Source organism: Patagioenas fasciata, chromosome 4 (genome assembly GCF_037038585.1).
Source record: "Patagioenas fasciata isolate bPatFas1 chromosome 4, bPatFas1.hap1, whole genome shotgun sequence".
Classification (NCBI taxonomy): domain Eukaryota; kingdom Metazoa; phylum Chordata; class Aves; order Columbiformes; family Columbidae; genus Patagioenas; species Patagioenas fasciata.
The window spans coordinates 44914639-44929912 of record NC_092523.1 but is presented as its reverse complement, the minus strand read 5'-3'; the positions used below and the strand labels follow the sequence as shown (position 1 = coordinate 44929912).

Here is a 15274-nt window from a genome sequence, read left to right as displayed (position 1 = left end):
AGCAGCTCTTAGTTATATAATCACCAGTACTATATCTATTGTCTTGTGGATCTTTGGTTTGATACATGACACAGAGCATCCTTGAAACTATTCTTGATTGAATTAAGGAAAATTCCTACATTAGGGAGAGCAAAAATATCCCTGAGACCCATACTAATTAGTACTCAGAGCAGCATGGTAACAGGTAGAATTTGTATGCATCTATCTGCCTCACATAAACTAAAACTTGGAGGTACTTTTACTTGCACCAGTACTGAATCTACTTGAAGCTTATCAGCGGTAACACTGAGTGTGGTAGAGCCAGAGTTTGGGGTAAAAGATTTGTTAATCTCCAATGAAGCAGCTGCAGCCTGTGGGTAAGTGAATGTATTTCTTCAAGTGAAAAAGGTTTTCTAACTTATTTCCACAGTAGTTTATTTTTAATAGTGACACTTAAAATAATGATGCATATGAATGTGATTTGTTTACTTATAGGAATTTCCTTCTATGTAACACCTAATGTGAATTATAGAAAAAAAAAAAAAGACTACAAGATGCTTCAGCTTCACTAGCAATGCTTATCTGAAGGTACCTCATAATTACCATTACTTAATTTGAAGTCCTATATACTCAATTTAATTTCTAACACTTTGTAATAGAAACATGAGGTGAGTCTTCTCAGTAAAATAATGCCATAATTATTTGGATTTAGTGATGCAGTTCATTAATGTCTTCTGATATTTTGTGGTGCTGGTGTCACAATGTTGGTTGAACGTTTTGGGGCTGGGGAGGTTTCCCCCAATGATCTGACAAGCAGACTCCTACAGTTTTAAAAGTGCAATTTTAGACCAACTCTTTAGACCAGTGGCAGGTAACTGTAAAGAGAGAGTGTCAAACTACAGGCATTTGTTAGTGAACAGTAAAGAAGTCAAAAGGCACCTTTTGAATTCCAGTGAATTCAGTTTAACCTGCTCACTTCTTGGAACTCAGAGGTAAAGTAAAAATCTGGATCATAACCCATACTGTAGTTTGCTAAGATTTTTTTATTATTATTTCAATTGGAGAATTGCTATAAGTAGAACAGCAAGCAAGTACTGACCATCCAAATAAAAGCTGAATGTCTTCTCAAAATTGTTTGAAACAAAGATGTAATTCTCATGTGTTGTTTCTTTGCTCCATGAGGAATTAGCATATAAAGCCTACTCTTTTCTTGAAACCACCAAAGTGCTATAGCTTTTTACATTTTAAACAGAAGGGAAATACTTGTCTTTCTAATGCACAGAAGTACTTCCTCAAATAAGTAAAAGTGCTTTCAAGTAAGGTAAGCCAGAGCTATTTTTCAAAAGCTAGTAATGTCGTATTTAATGTTTTGTTCTAATAACGAGCTTGCCTCTCCTCCACTTCCTGCGCTGCATTCCAGAGTTCAGCAGTGTGCATGTTTGTAACTGTAGCTTCTTGGTTTAGATACAATTACAGGGAGAGAATTGGCTGGGAAGTGCTGCTGTTTTATGTATCCTTGTAATTAATGTATAAGAAATTTAGAAGAGGGAACATCTGGGTGGATTTTTCGTAGAGCTGGTGTTCGCAGCAAAATTAATGAGTATCCTTGCTAAAGGGCCTTGAAAAAAAAGAAGACTGGAAAGTGACAACTCCCATTGGGGCAGAGCTTCAGAAAATGTATGTGGGTAGTATGCACTGCATTTTGGGGTTTTCCCTGTTTACCCTGAGGAAGAAAACCTTGAGCTTTTGTAGTGGGTCATACTAGTTTTTGAAGAAACATATTGCTTGACTTATTGTATTATGAGGTAAAAATAGTATCTTCCAAAAACATACATGGTTCCTACACATCTCAAATGGAGTGACTAAATCAGAAGCAGAGAACCAGAAAGGAAAATATACTAGGGGAAAAAAAAAAAACAAACACACAAATACAAAAAAACACCCACTTTCTCTAGAACATCAGTTCAGCCTCATCCTGCAGTAAAGATAGTAAAGATGTAGAGCTTTTATTTTAATTTTCCTTCAAAGCTTCTTTCTCTTATTCTTTGTATTCTGGGTTCAGTTTCATCCTCGTTTTCCCATGTTGGAAGGCATTTTTCAGTCCAGGCATTAGCCCTAGAGTATCTAAATGTTAGATTAACTCTTGAGGAGTTGTTTGAGGCTACTGTGGTTTTACTTGATGTGTTCCAGAACTAACCACCATAAAAGAAATCCTTTATAGGTCTCTATTCCTTTTAATCCCCTTTTGCCTAGACACTGCCTAGTGCTGGTGTTGGTACAGTAGATGCTATATTTTGCGTTCTTTCATTAGAAATCAAGAGACTGACCGTTCATAGTATCTATTTTAAAGACAATTTTGCCATAGCAACAGTGTGGACTTTGCTTTTGACTATGATCTAGGCTTTCCCAGTTCTCTAAGTTCACCGTTTCATATATGTGTCCATGCATGCACTTGTTTCCCTAGCCTGAGATGCTTTCCTCCTAAATTCCTGACCTAGCTGCCAACAGGTTACCACTGCTCTCCGACTTGTGTCATCCTGGCATGCTGTTAAATCTGTCAGGGTGTTGGTGGTGGTGGTTTATTTGTTTTAAAGGTTAAAAAAATCTGAAGGCAGGTAAATTGAGATCCCTGTCTCAAGTTCATCTCAACTGATGGACTCATTTTGAAATATATCTTGGTGTGTTGAAGAATGTTAGTCTTCACATTGTAAAAAAACATTTTTAATGGTGTGACAGTATATGTGATTGAGTATACCATGATCTACTGGTAACAGTAAAGCCAAGGGTCAGATAGGAATATCTCAAAGTATTTAAATAATTAGACAGTCTGTGAAAAATCTTATTTCCATACAGTATAAGTTTCTTTGCTCTTTCAGCTTGTTTTCTCTGGCATTAATCATGAAGAGTGGTTAATGTGTAAAAATAATGACATGGTGTTATTTGTATTAAATTACATTGTGTATTTTTCTGTATTTAGTGAGTGACTGGATTGCTACAAAGGGGACTATGTTTACCAATTTCACTTCCCCTTACTTGAGAAACTACCAGTTTTAATCTAAACTACACCAAATGTTTAGTTTCAAACAGCTTTGCCTAAATAAAACTGTACTTTTCAGGCCCGTTGCAGTATTGTGACTTCAGAAGAAAAAAAAAAAATAGAGGGAAAAAAAAAATTGCACTATTGATGACAAATCTCTGGACCTGGCTGTGTTTGCTGCAGCAGGAGCAGCAGCTTTGCTTGGGGCAGACCTGTGTCCATGCGCACAGTCCAGCCGTCTCCTGCTGCAGAGCAGACCCCATCCTGTGAGGGAGAGCCCAAGGAATTGTGTGCTCCCAGAAACTTTCCTCTCTGTGTGCCAGAGAGGGGGGGGAGAGGGAGAGCAAAGGAGAGCAGGGGAGGAAGGCAGTGGAGAGAAGGCAGCTTGCTTCACACGCTGCTGAAGGCTCTCAGAAGCTCTCAGACCGCAGGAGCAGCTTGCTGGCTGGTGTGCAGTTTGAGGGGCAACGTTCATTGACTTTATTCATTGAATTGCTGAAGGACAGCTATGACATCTGACTGCTGCTTCTACATGTTCTTGCTTATTGGTACCAAAGGTAAGTGTATCTGACTTTTTGTTTTGTTTTGTTTTATACATTGCAAATCAGATAGCTAATAAACTTCAGTAGTGATTTTTTTATTTTTTTAAGCTATGACATCTCAGTTCTATTTTACAGTTCTTCGTGGAAAATATTGTTTGGAATCGAAGTGCAATGCAATCTCTCAAGGTTACTAGCTACATGTAAGGATCAGATATTTTTGTACTTAATGCTTTGAGAGTTAATAGTGATGAACTGAAATAAAAAGAAACAGTTTAAACATTGCAGAAATACTTGCTGTAAATATTTAATAAACACACACATAGAACTGACTCATTTCAGATGCCATGAAATCCACATTTTAGACTCAGTTCAGTAGCTTGTAGTGGTACTGTGCAAGTTTTACTAGAATTGGTAGCTCTTGAAAAGTAGATTTGTGTTCAGGTAGCAAGAATTTTTACTCTGATTCAGCATGGCAGGCAGTATAGCATGCAAGATGGAGACTGAATTAAATTTATGTTTTTCTTCAGATAAAAATCACTTCAGTGTGGTGGGAGTTACACCTGACCTTCTGTTTACTTCAATAATATTTTCTTCATTTCATCCAAGCACCCTGTTCGTATGTGCTGTCCATGTGAAGTTGCTGATACTGATCTAGATGTTGGATTTCATTATTATTATAATTTTCTTTAGTTTTAATTTTTATATTAAAAGTTGCTTTTTGTTTGACAACGTCAATATTAAAATATTTTATTAATTTTGTAGATGAAATAGCTATCCTTTGCAATATCAAGCATTTTGTTAAACTAATAGGAAAATAAGGTTGAATTCTGCCACCTTCTTCTATGTTGAACAATAGCTTGCTATCTCTCCTGCTTTTAAATTAAACCTTTTGGGATTTACATGGCCATATTACGCTGCTTAACATAAGATTTGTATGGAATGTTGCCTACATTAGGAGTCTGGGAAACAGAGCTCCACTTATAGCTATTTTCACAGTTGCAAAGCTTAGTTAAATCTGTGGATAAACTCTAAGCAGTTCTATTATGTTTCAGAGGAATACGTAGTATGTGAGCTGTAAGCATGAAAAAACAGTTATATTAATGTATTTGGAATTGAGCAGGCTATGATAATGAGATTTTATCAAGCCTGTGAGTAAAGTCTGGCTTCATATTATCCATGAGCGATAATCCAATATTTAAATGTAGTGCTTCGAGGTTTGCAGAATAAAAACTAAAGGATTTCAACAAATTAAGCCTTTCACATTACTGTTTTCAATAACAAAACAGTAACATGTTTAGACATTCATACAAAATGTGCAAATCATCGTTGGTATATTTTCTGCTGGGTTAAATTCATCTCAGCTGTGAAATTTATAAAGCCTATCAAAATATATTCAAGCATTTTGCAAAATAGGATAGCAGATGAGGACTGTGAATGACTACAGGTCTTCTAGTATTATAGTTATGATGGCCATTACCTTTTAGGTGTTTATTGGCTCATCATTTATAGTGTATTATAACACTTATAAGAAAACCACATGGCTCATCTAGATTTGTTGAAGAGAGAAGCAGTGCAGGCATAGGCTAAAGCACGTGCGTGCCTGGAGACTCTGTCACCTCTTAGTGCTCTCTTTTGCACCAAAATTAATTCCTGTTTAGTGCCACTAACCTCACTCATTGCACAGTTCATAGCTTCACTGCCTTTCAGAGTTTTAGCCGTCAATCTGAATTGTAACCATATCTACAAGTTGGCTGGTTTCATCTGTGCAATAGATTGAAGATTTGCTCAAGTCTTCAGGCTAACTGATATTAAAACAAACACTCCTGAAGTATAATCATGCTTAGAATTTGGATTTGTTGTTTCTGGACTGCTAGAAGTTCAGCTGTAGAGTTTTATTGGGGTGGGGGAGTGTTTGGGGTTTGTTTGTTTGTTGGGGTTTTTTTTATTTTACAACTCACAATGCTCCTAATTCTTTTAAAAAGTAAAATGAGAAGTATCTATCGTACAAAAACTACTCTTGCCTGACCCATCCATATCAATTCAATATACATCTGTTTCATTTTCCATTCAATGGCTAAAGTTGCACACAAATACCTCAATAGCTCTTTCATTTTACTCTCTTCCTTCAGATTATTCATTAAATCATTTTATGTGAAAACCTTTACTTCTGAAATCCAAACAATCAAACCAACCCAAATAATGAAACTTTTTATGCACCAGCAGCTCTTGGCAACTGCCTGACTACTTTCCCATGTGGAGTATACTATACCAGGTAGAGGGTTTATTTGAAAACAAAGCAGCATCTGTACCATGTTTTTTCCCTGGGCAACAGCATCAATTGTGACATGGAGAAAAGTAAATTTTAGACTCCAGTTGTGGAACTGGCACCATCGAATAAGTAACCAAGATAAACCTCTGCCTGGGTGTCTCGCCCCCCTCACAAAGCTGACAGGTTGCTTGGGCATGTGGCTGGCACTGCACTGGCTGCTGTCACAGCTTGTCTCTTAGTAAAATGATCAGCTGTAATTGCTGCAACAACCATAGTGCACATTTGCATCTTTGGAGTCACTTTGATTAGCTTTCTAGGGATAAAAATCATTTCATCGTCCTGGACTTTGGCTGACAAACTCTCAAACAATTAACTTATCAATCACTAAGAAAAACAGAAAAACGTTAATATCTAAAACTATTCAAAGTGAATTCCAATGGGATTTGGCAGGCTCTTCATGGAAAACAATTATGACTGTTACTATTTTAGCCCTGCATTATCTGTGCCCCAATCTGAAGTTTTCCAATCCTATTTCTCTTTGTGCCTACAGTTCAACTTCCTTTCCCTTTCTAGCCTTTCCCTTTTTTTTTTATTTTTTGCTTCTCTTCTTTCCTTGCTTCAGAATGCCACTGAAAACTTTTTTAAAACAGTCTGAAACTTGTTAGACCTTCTGGTGCTGCATGTACTTGACAGCTGTTTTCAAGGCCAAGATCTCTTACACCAAATGCTTTCTGTCAAATGTGGGGAAGAGACCAGCCCAAATTGTTTGGAGAAGTGCCAGTTTATGATTGTGTAGGGTTGTGTTCTTGTTTACATAGTTTGTAACAAATTTTAAGATCCCTTCCAGATTTGTAAATAAGAAAGGGAAATTACTTCAGTGAAATCACAGAAGCTCAAATAATCATTGTGTGATAATTTCTCTTTGCTTTCATTTAACTTGGACATTAATTTGACCAGCTTCCCTGTGGCTAAAAGAATAATGTGCATCTTCTGTATCTCTGTGTACAACAAAAAATCCTGTATGTACAGAAAATCAGGGATGAGGATTATTTCCTGAGGAAAATTTCCTCTGATATCAGTTAGAGGGTAGTGAAAAGACTAAGTGATAAACTGAAACTAAACTCTGAAAATTAGATCATTTGTCATCTGCACAGGCTGGTTTGACTGCAACTGCTACATGGGGAAGGCTGCTTGCACCTCTCCATTAACAGCACTAGGGGTTACCCAACTTGCAAACCTGTCTTGACTGTCTACCAAACTTGGACCATTTGCTCTAAAATTTTATGTGCAATGGGGTGCTTTTTTTTCACCTTAAGTGAGAAGACAAGCAAAGCTTTACCTAAATCATTTTAATTTTTCAGGAAGTGAGGAATTGGTACTTTGCCTATGTTGAATGATTCTGGGAATCTTGTGTTAAACAATGGGTTTTCTTAAATGAATAAGGGCTTCTACAGTATTCCACTACAAAATTACTGTGTCTGAGAGATAGTTGTCTGACTGGCCTTCCCACTAGAGGTAATGAGGCGATTCAAGCACTAGTTTCAGTAGTGTAAAAATTGACCTTCTCTAATGGATGCTCCTGGATGCTAGAGACCTGTGTGACGCTGATCAGAGGAACTGTAACCTCAGTGAATGTTTCCTGGCAGTGCCACATGTCCTATACTTTGAAGCCATCAAATCAGACTTTGAAATGAGAAGTTCAAGGCAGGGAGTTCTAAGAAGCCAAGAAGATCAGGAAGTCATTGTGGTTGTGTCTAAAAAAGAGAGAAGGTGAAAATGTATTGTGAAGGGACTGAGTGAGGAGACTGAAAGCAGGGGCTAAAGGGAAAGGATGGTGGAACAAGGGAGTCGAGAGGTGAGGGAAAAGGCTGACACTACTTAGGGAAAATGGAGATCAGAAAGGCTGTTAGTCTGGGAGGGCAGAGACTGATGACAGGGATGTGTGTGAGGGAGCCAGGACGGAACAGTGAGTTAATTAAATGAGAAGGACAAGGAGGTCTGAGAGAGGGAATTGTCTGAAGAATAAAGTCCTGGGATCCTGAGATGAGAACTAGAACCCTATACAGACAGGAGGAGATGACAGGATGGGAGGCAGGCATTGGTTAGGCAAGAAAGGCTGACAGTGAGGTAAGCAACCAGGGAGAGGAAAAGGCAAGACTGAGCAGAAAAAGGACTTCTGCTTGGTGGGGTGAGCACCCTGCTACATAGCCAGAGGGAAGCACAAGGTTGTCCTGGTGCTTACTGCCTCCTTGCAGAATGTCTCCTCCTGCTGTGTGACACCTCTGCTCAGAATCTGGTAGTTAATGCTGTTGGATCACCCCACTCTCTCAAACATGTCTGAAGAATTAAAGGTTTTGAACTCATGATGCCACAGGGTATCATGTTATGTCAGAGGAGAAGTGACTTCCTCTTTTAACATTCTAGGATGCTGCCTATATCAAAGCACATTATTAATTTTGCAAGCTCAGTGCTTAGGAATCAAGACAAAGGTTACAATCTTAATTTGTCCTAAGTGCACAATACCATATTTTCTTCATGCTATAGCTCACAAGAACTTGTTTTTCATGTACTACATTTGAAGAATGAATCAGAATCATATAGTGAACTGTACTGCCTGTGTAACCCCTTATCCATTTGCTGTAGAAGGTAAAATGTGAATGAGGTTGGGGATTACAAAATGATGGCCATGGGATGAAGGCGACGGAACTCTGCAGAAAACTGCAGAAAACTGATTTCTATTGCTCTTTCTTGTCCCAAAAGTGATGCTCTAAATGCTTCATAAATAGACAATAATTATATGGCAGGTTTTCTAGTGTTTTGGCTTGATAATCCTGATGTGGCAGTGTTCGTTTCACAGCTGCCACTGAAATCTGTAAAAGTTGTGCTTAAATCTCTGAAGCTGACTCTGAAAATAGGAACCTAAAATTAGCAGAAACACTTGCCATACATATGTTAACATCTCAGCTCCTCATGCCATATTCTAAACTGTAATCTAAGCAGCCTGTGAGGACTTAAATATGGGATGTCTAATTATTGTAGCCATGTGACTGAATTTAATATTGTAATATATAAGTGGCTAGACCGTAGACTAAGCAGCAGCATGTCAGCAATCCATTAGAAGACTAATCAAAGTGTAGGTAGAATGTGCCTAGTGTTATATGGAGGTACATTTGGAGAAATGTATGAAATTTAAAGGTAAGTGGCAGAATTTGAGTGTATGCTGCTAATAACACAGTTCTGGAGAATTTAACAGATATTTTAAAATAATACCAAGTTATGAAGGATTTAATTTTGCTAATCAGTTATGTCAACATTAGTGTTAAGTACTGGGATATGATCTTGTAAATTACAAAAATAAATAGATGGATGGATAGATAGATAGATAGATAGATAGATAGATAGATAGATAGATAGATAGATAAAATTGGAGCCGGATTGTGATGTCCAGTAGCACGTAGCTGTGTACCATTACTCTCTCTTCTCAATTTGATCACTGCTGGAGCAAACCCTTCCTCCTCCCAGCCCCGTGTCCTGCCTCATGTACCATGCTGGAGATGAATCGTGACAGCACTGCTCCAATTTAAGCCATGTTTCAGAGCATCCTTTCATTTGTGTTAACAAGGAAAACTTGGTGGCCGGAATGGGCATCATTATGGGTGGAAGTAGCTGGAGTGGGGTCAAAAGGAAGAGAAGGAGGAGCTATAGACTATGTGGAGGCAAAATCCATCAGTAATCCATGCAAATGTATTTTTTAGCCAAACTGCATCTAAAATGGAGATGAACTTCTGAATGTAGTTTCTTACTATCTTTTCTGATTTGATTGGGAAAAGTTAATATCTGGATAAGTTACTCCTATGTCCTGCTAATGCACAATTTCTTTCTGTACATTAATAATTCTATAAAAATCTGAAAGTTAGAATATTAAAATCTATAAATCTTAATTGCTAGGCACATTTCTATATAATCTGCAAAAGAAGAAATAAGCCAGATGTCTCCAGTCATGGCTCAAGATCAGCTAACATTATTCACTTAAAGTCAGAAATCCTATTAGCTTGAGATAATTTCTGTTTTGTGGCACTTTAGCTGGAGTGTCACAATTTTTACTGGTAAGTTAAGTTTACTCATAGTAAAATATAGTAGAGATTGGAAAACTTGTGGTTTTTAAATTGAACCAAATATTCACGAGTCAGAATCCAATAATAATGCATTTATTTAAGCACAATGTCTGCAAATTGGTTTTTCACATAATAGTCCCATGAGCTCTCTAAAATACTTTCAAATTATTTTACTTCAGAACAGAACAATAAAGGATTTCATTTTTATAATGCTTCAGGAGGGTGGAATCTCATAGATTTATAGGGTACAGCAACCTCCCAAATCTGAACTTGAGGTTCTATATTAAATTTAAATTCCTAATAGTTATAAATGGTTCTTAGTAAAAAAGGTATGTGAATAAATAAAATTTATCAGATAATCTTGTCTCAGGCTCACCAAGAAATAACATTTTTATTGTTACAAAATTAATCTTAAGTATGCTTCAGAGTTTCATTTAAAGTTATGCTGGCTTAGTTCCATTGTAAGAACTATCATTAGAATCCTTCTAGCCTTTAATAAAGGCACAATGAATTAAAACAAAATTTAAAAAAAAATATGCCACACATTCCAAATACTTTGTGTAAGGCTCCCAAAATGCTTTTATTCCATTTCTCTCTCTGGTGTCTGAGATAGAAAAAGCTTACCTGAGAGTATTTTATGAAGATTTCTTTAAGATTGTGTTAGTTGGGAGAAGGTGAAAAATATTGTAGCTTCTGAAATTGTGGCTGATGTGCAGTTTGCTTAGTCTAAGTGACCCTGTAGCAGAATAAGAGACCAAAGAGCAAAAGAAGACGGAGGAAGAGAAAATAAAACCTCCCACTGCCCTCCATCAGGTTCTCTTCCTCAGCCTGTGGCCAGGTTGTTCATCAAATCTATTTTGCTATCATCAGTGCTGCAAAATATTCATTCTACCAGGTGTTTTTGTTGTTGTTGTTTGTTTGTTTGTTTTCCTTATCACAACAGCATATAAAAGATGGTGTGAAAGAAGTCACAGCTAAGTCCTGCAGTTTTTAGTTGGGGGAAAAAAAATAATTAAAAAAAAAAAAGGGAAGACAGCTTTCCCTTTTTTGACTTTATGGAAGCTTATAAGACTTCTTTATGGAAGCTTAAAGAAGTGAACTTCTTTACAGTAATCTCTAATTACTATCATTATGTATTTAAATTCAAAGTGCTGGTTACCTAGATGAGGTGAATGATTATTACTTGAGGGACACTAATTTATTGATAACCAGCTGTTCTTGATCCGATTGGCTAAAGTACATTTTAAAATATCAGATTAAAAGAAAAAAAAAAAATGTAATTAGCTTACTACTAAGTATGTTACGAGATAACAGAAAAACGTAAGATAAACGGGAAATACTGCTAAATAATAAACTTTTTTTCCCTAGGATTACATCAAAACATCAACATTGCCATGCCTGGTGTAAAGCTTAGAGATTTTTTTTTTTTTTCTTTCATGCATGTCTTTAAATCATTAACTCTTACAAATGCAGTGTTTCAAAGGAGGGAAAGAATATTATTTGAAACAGACTTCTTTGATCTTTGGAGCTTGAATAGCCCGCCCAAATGCACTCCCCCCTGGCTGGGAAGAAAAAAATCAGCTGCTGGGAGAGGAGTTTTCCTTTATTTTGGTGGCAGCCGTTGCCTTTTCTGGGTCTTTCAGGTGGGATGGTGCTGACTAGTACAATGTATTTAATACATTTACATTTGTGCCTTCATTTTTGTTCTGTATCTAAGGCCACCCAAATAAAACCCTAGTGCTTCATGAGTCCAGTTTCAGACTTGATAATGCACCAGTGTTAGAAGGAAATCAGTGAAATTAAAGGAGCTACATCAAAGCAAAACAACATTCAGGCAAAGGAAAACGTACTTTAATGTATTTTCTATTGGAAATTATGTCAGAATACTAAGAATTTATTTCTAAACAGAAAACCGTCAGGCATCATTTAAATTCTCGGTATTTGGGGAGAGAATGAAAAGGGGACTGACAGAAAGGTTTGGCTCTGCTCATTAATTTGTGTCTTTGTTAGAAATAGTGCTAAAGCCTCATCCTCTGAATAAAATTCTTTATACTTCATATTAGAGCTTTTCCAAATAATATTATCTCTTTCAGCTCTTTCTGTACAACAGAACCTTTCTATTCTAAGTTCTATGTAAGCAGAACAAAAAGACAAATTAATAAAAGGTATGAGCCAAATCCTCTGGCAAGGTGCCACGTGACCAGTCTGAATTGCTCTACTGGCAGTTTTTGGCCCTGGAGCAGATTTATCTGGCAGTTATACAAAAAGGATCTTCCTGCACTATAGCTAGATTAATTAGACTGAATTATCTGTGGCAAAACCGATAACTAACTTTAGTAATGTTGTTATGAGATTGGAGTCTGTATTTTCCAAAAGATACTACAAATTATCTCCTTAGGAAAATGCTTCTGAAATTGAAGCAATGTGAAACACACAGCAAGACATAATGGTACTATATGAAATCAAAATCCAAAATAACTACCAGACTGGCAATCATAATAGACATATCTTTTCTGCTGAAATCCTTTGCGCTATATTGTGTTTAATGAAACAAAACGTTTTATACAGTCAGCCATAAACTTATGTGTGTGGCTAAAGTACTACGTATTCCTAGAATGACATTTAATATGGTCTACTAAAGATAAATGTAATGCAATAAAACTGAAAATGTAATTTTGATTGCAAGAGCAACAGCCAAAATATTAAAAATTGCTAGTGTTTTAGAAATAAAGCTGTTGCAACCTTTTGGCGTTCTAAATAAACAGCATTGTGTCACTTGCACCTAATAAAATGTAACATTACAAACATGATTCCTGTGCTATACAGATATTTAGAAAATGCTATATACATCAGAGCTGAACAATTAGTGAATAAGAAGAGGAGCAAGTTACAGAAAAAGCAGTTGTAGTGACAACAGTTTAATTATATTCCTGTGGGGATCCTGTTCAGATGTTTAATTCTTTTAAGCCACTGATGCTTTGCTTCAAGGATTAATGAACGATAAAGTAGCTGTCACCACTAAAGCAAGGTCTATTAAGGTCTACAACTTTTGCCCAAGGAGTTATTCCAAATGTGTACATTAACAGCATTAAAGTTCAAGTGCATAAACTGGTCGGTTTATTTTTAATTCTTGTATGAAATCTACTTTCAATATGTTATTTATGGACAGTTTTTAAATGCTAATAAAAATTGTTTTAATAGTATGGAATTCCCATTACATATTCACAGAAATCACTAGAAAGCATTTCCTAAAAGAAGTTTCAGATTTAGAAGAGTCTTTATAGAATTACATGCTGGGGGAAAAAAAAAAAAACAACAACATTCTGGCTGACAAAACTGTAATAAGTTATGTATACAAAACTTAACTTCATATTTCTATCCTGAAATGCACTAGACTAACCTCATCCTAGTTTATAATAAGTTGCTAAAAATTTCCCTTTTTAGTACGAAGTTGAATAATCCAGAACAAAATCAGAAAAATTAATGCAAGACTGAACTAAATATTGTTCACTGCTGCGTATTTTTGTAAAGGAAAAATTGAGATAAGTAATTTTTTTTAAAAAAAACCAAGATCTTTGTAAGATTTTTCTTTTCTCTACCGTTTGGTGATTCAAATGGTTCTGATCAGAGTTGACCAACCACTTGTCAATACTATTCTTCATCAATCATTAATTAACCATCTTTTAGCTCAAAGGAATTCATAGTTATGAACTTGTCTTATACTCTTTTTATGATTATTTATCTTTTGAAAATAAAGGTTACAAGCCTATGATGTCTCCTCCTCTATGTTATGCTATCTGTTTTTCAAAGTCTGTTCACATGCCTTTCAAATAACTTTCAGCAGAAAAGGGATTTTTTAATCCACTGTCATCTTGAAGTATTTCGGTTAGCAAAAAAAATGATGGGCAAAATCAATTTCAACTTTAATGTGTTCTTTGTTGCCTCTTTCTATTTTAGTTGAAGAAAACATACCCTTTCAAAGCAAGCATTCCAAATGAAAATTTTCAGTCCTCTTGCTCAGGCCCATTTCACCCTGTGTCTAGAAGTACAGCAACTAAAATTAGTTATGGGAGGGTAGGAAAAGTCCCACCATTAAATAACTTTGTGTTGGTCTATTTGAAAAACTTGGGGGTTTGTAGGTAGAATAACTTTCCATCATAGTAAGTACAGGATGGATTCTTCAGTACTATGAGAATTCCTCAGTTCTTGTCATTTAAGGACTCCTTTTTAAAAATAGTTGTATTTCCTCATCCCAAATACTTTTAAACTGATAACTTACTCAAAGTGAAGAAAAACATGTTACCTTATTTGGCCAATGGAATCTGAGAGTCATTTTGGACTCCTTGCAGTGGGTCTTCATGTGATTCAAATTTTTGAGAATACAAAAATATTTTCCTGATACTATGATATACCCTTATTTGAACCTATAAGTTGAGACCATGTGACTAGCAAGTACCAAGCAATGAATAATACTGCTTTGATTAGTTTAATGTGTATGACTCAGTCTAATCAACGCAGTATTTTTCCCATTACAGAATCATATTCACTTGTTTTACAGAAGCTACAAGTAACTGCGTTAGGTTTGTATTCTTCTAGTGCACATGTCCCTTATTTGGTTTCTCAAACAGTGTTTGTGACCCAATCTCTCTTTTCAAAACTTTGTGTCATTTTTCAAAGAATTCACAAAAAGTGTGAGTTTCATGAATCAATTTAGTTTGAAGAAAAACCATGTTCTCCTGCAAATATCTTCTTCTTGGCTTTCCCAAATGTGTTCCCTCTTCTGATTTCATTTTATGAGACCTTAAAGAGGGGCTGCCATGTTCTTTCCCTAGTGATTCTGCATTAATGCAGCAGAGTTAAGAGCCTTACCATTTTATACTAGATGACAACCCAACTCTTGCTTATTTCTTTAAAAAGAGGAAAGCAGTGGTAAATTAGCCTTATACAATAAAAAGTAGTAGTAAAAGAGTTATCCACTTTCTTCAAGCTAGAGGAAAGATCACAGATGTCTGTCTTAACAATAGATGCCTCAAAGCAGCAGGTCTGGACAAGTTTGAAAGGTTTATGACATAAATTCCTGATTCTCTTTTTGGAAGCTTGAGAAGAACTGGGGGGCAGAGGAGGACCCTAAATACATGATAGTCAGAAACATTTAATTTCCAGAATCATGAATCTGAGCTACTGGGTAGAACATTACTCTTTATTGAGAGAGCAAATACCTTGTCAGAAAGATGTTTGTGTTTTTTGCCATTTGTACTGATACTGGTTCACCTATTTCTGTTTTATTTGTTCCAGAAAGCTTGAAAATACTTGAATACTTGAATACTTCTGA

The 15274-nt window shown here is 36.1% G+C and overlaps 1 protein-coding gene across 3 annotated transcripts in view; it reads left to right on the top strand.

Moving 5' to 3' along the window:
• The first annotated feature begins 3249 nt into the window (after positions 1-3249).
• Positions 3250-15274, top strand: part of RXFP1 (relaxin family peptide receptor 1) — a 44865-nt gene continuing 32840 nt past the window's right edge. For all 3 annotated transcript variants that reach the window (XM_065837084.2, XM_071807752.1, XM_065837083.2), the window contains exon 1: positions 3250-3573. In XM_065837084.2, coding sequence (XP_065693156.2) covers positions 3525-3573 — 49 coding nt within the window. In that variant the 5' untranslated portion in view covers positions 3250-3524. The remainder of the gene's footprint in view (positions 3574-15274) is intronic.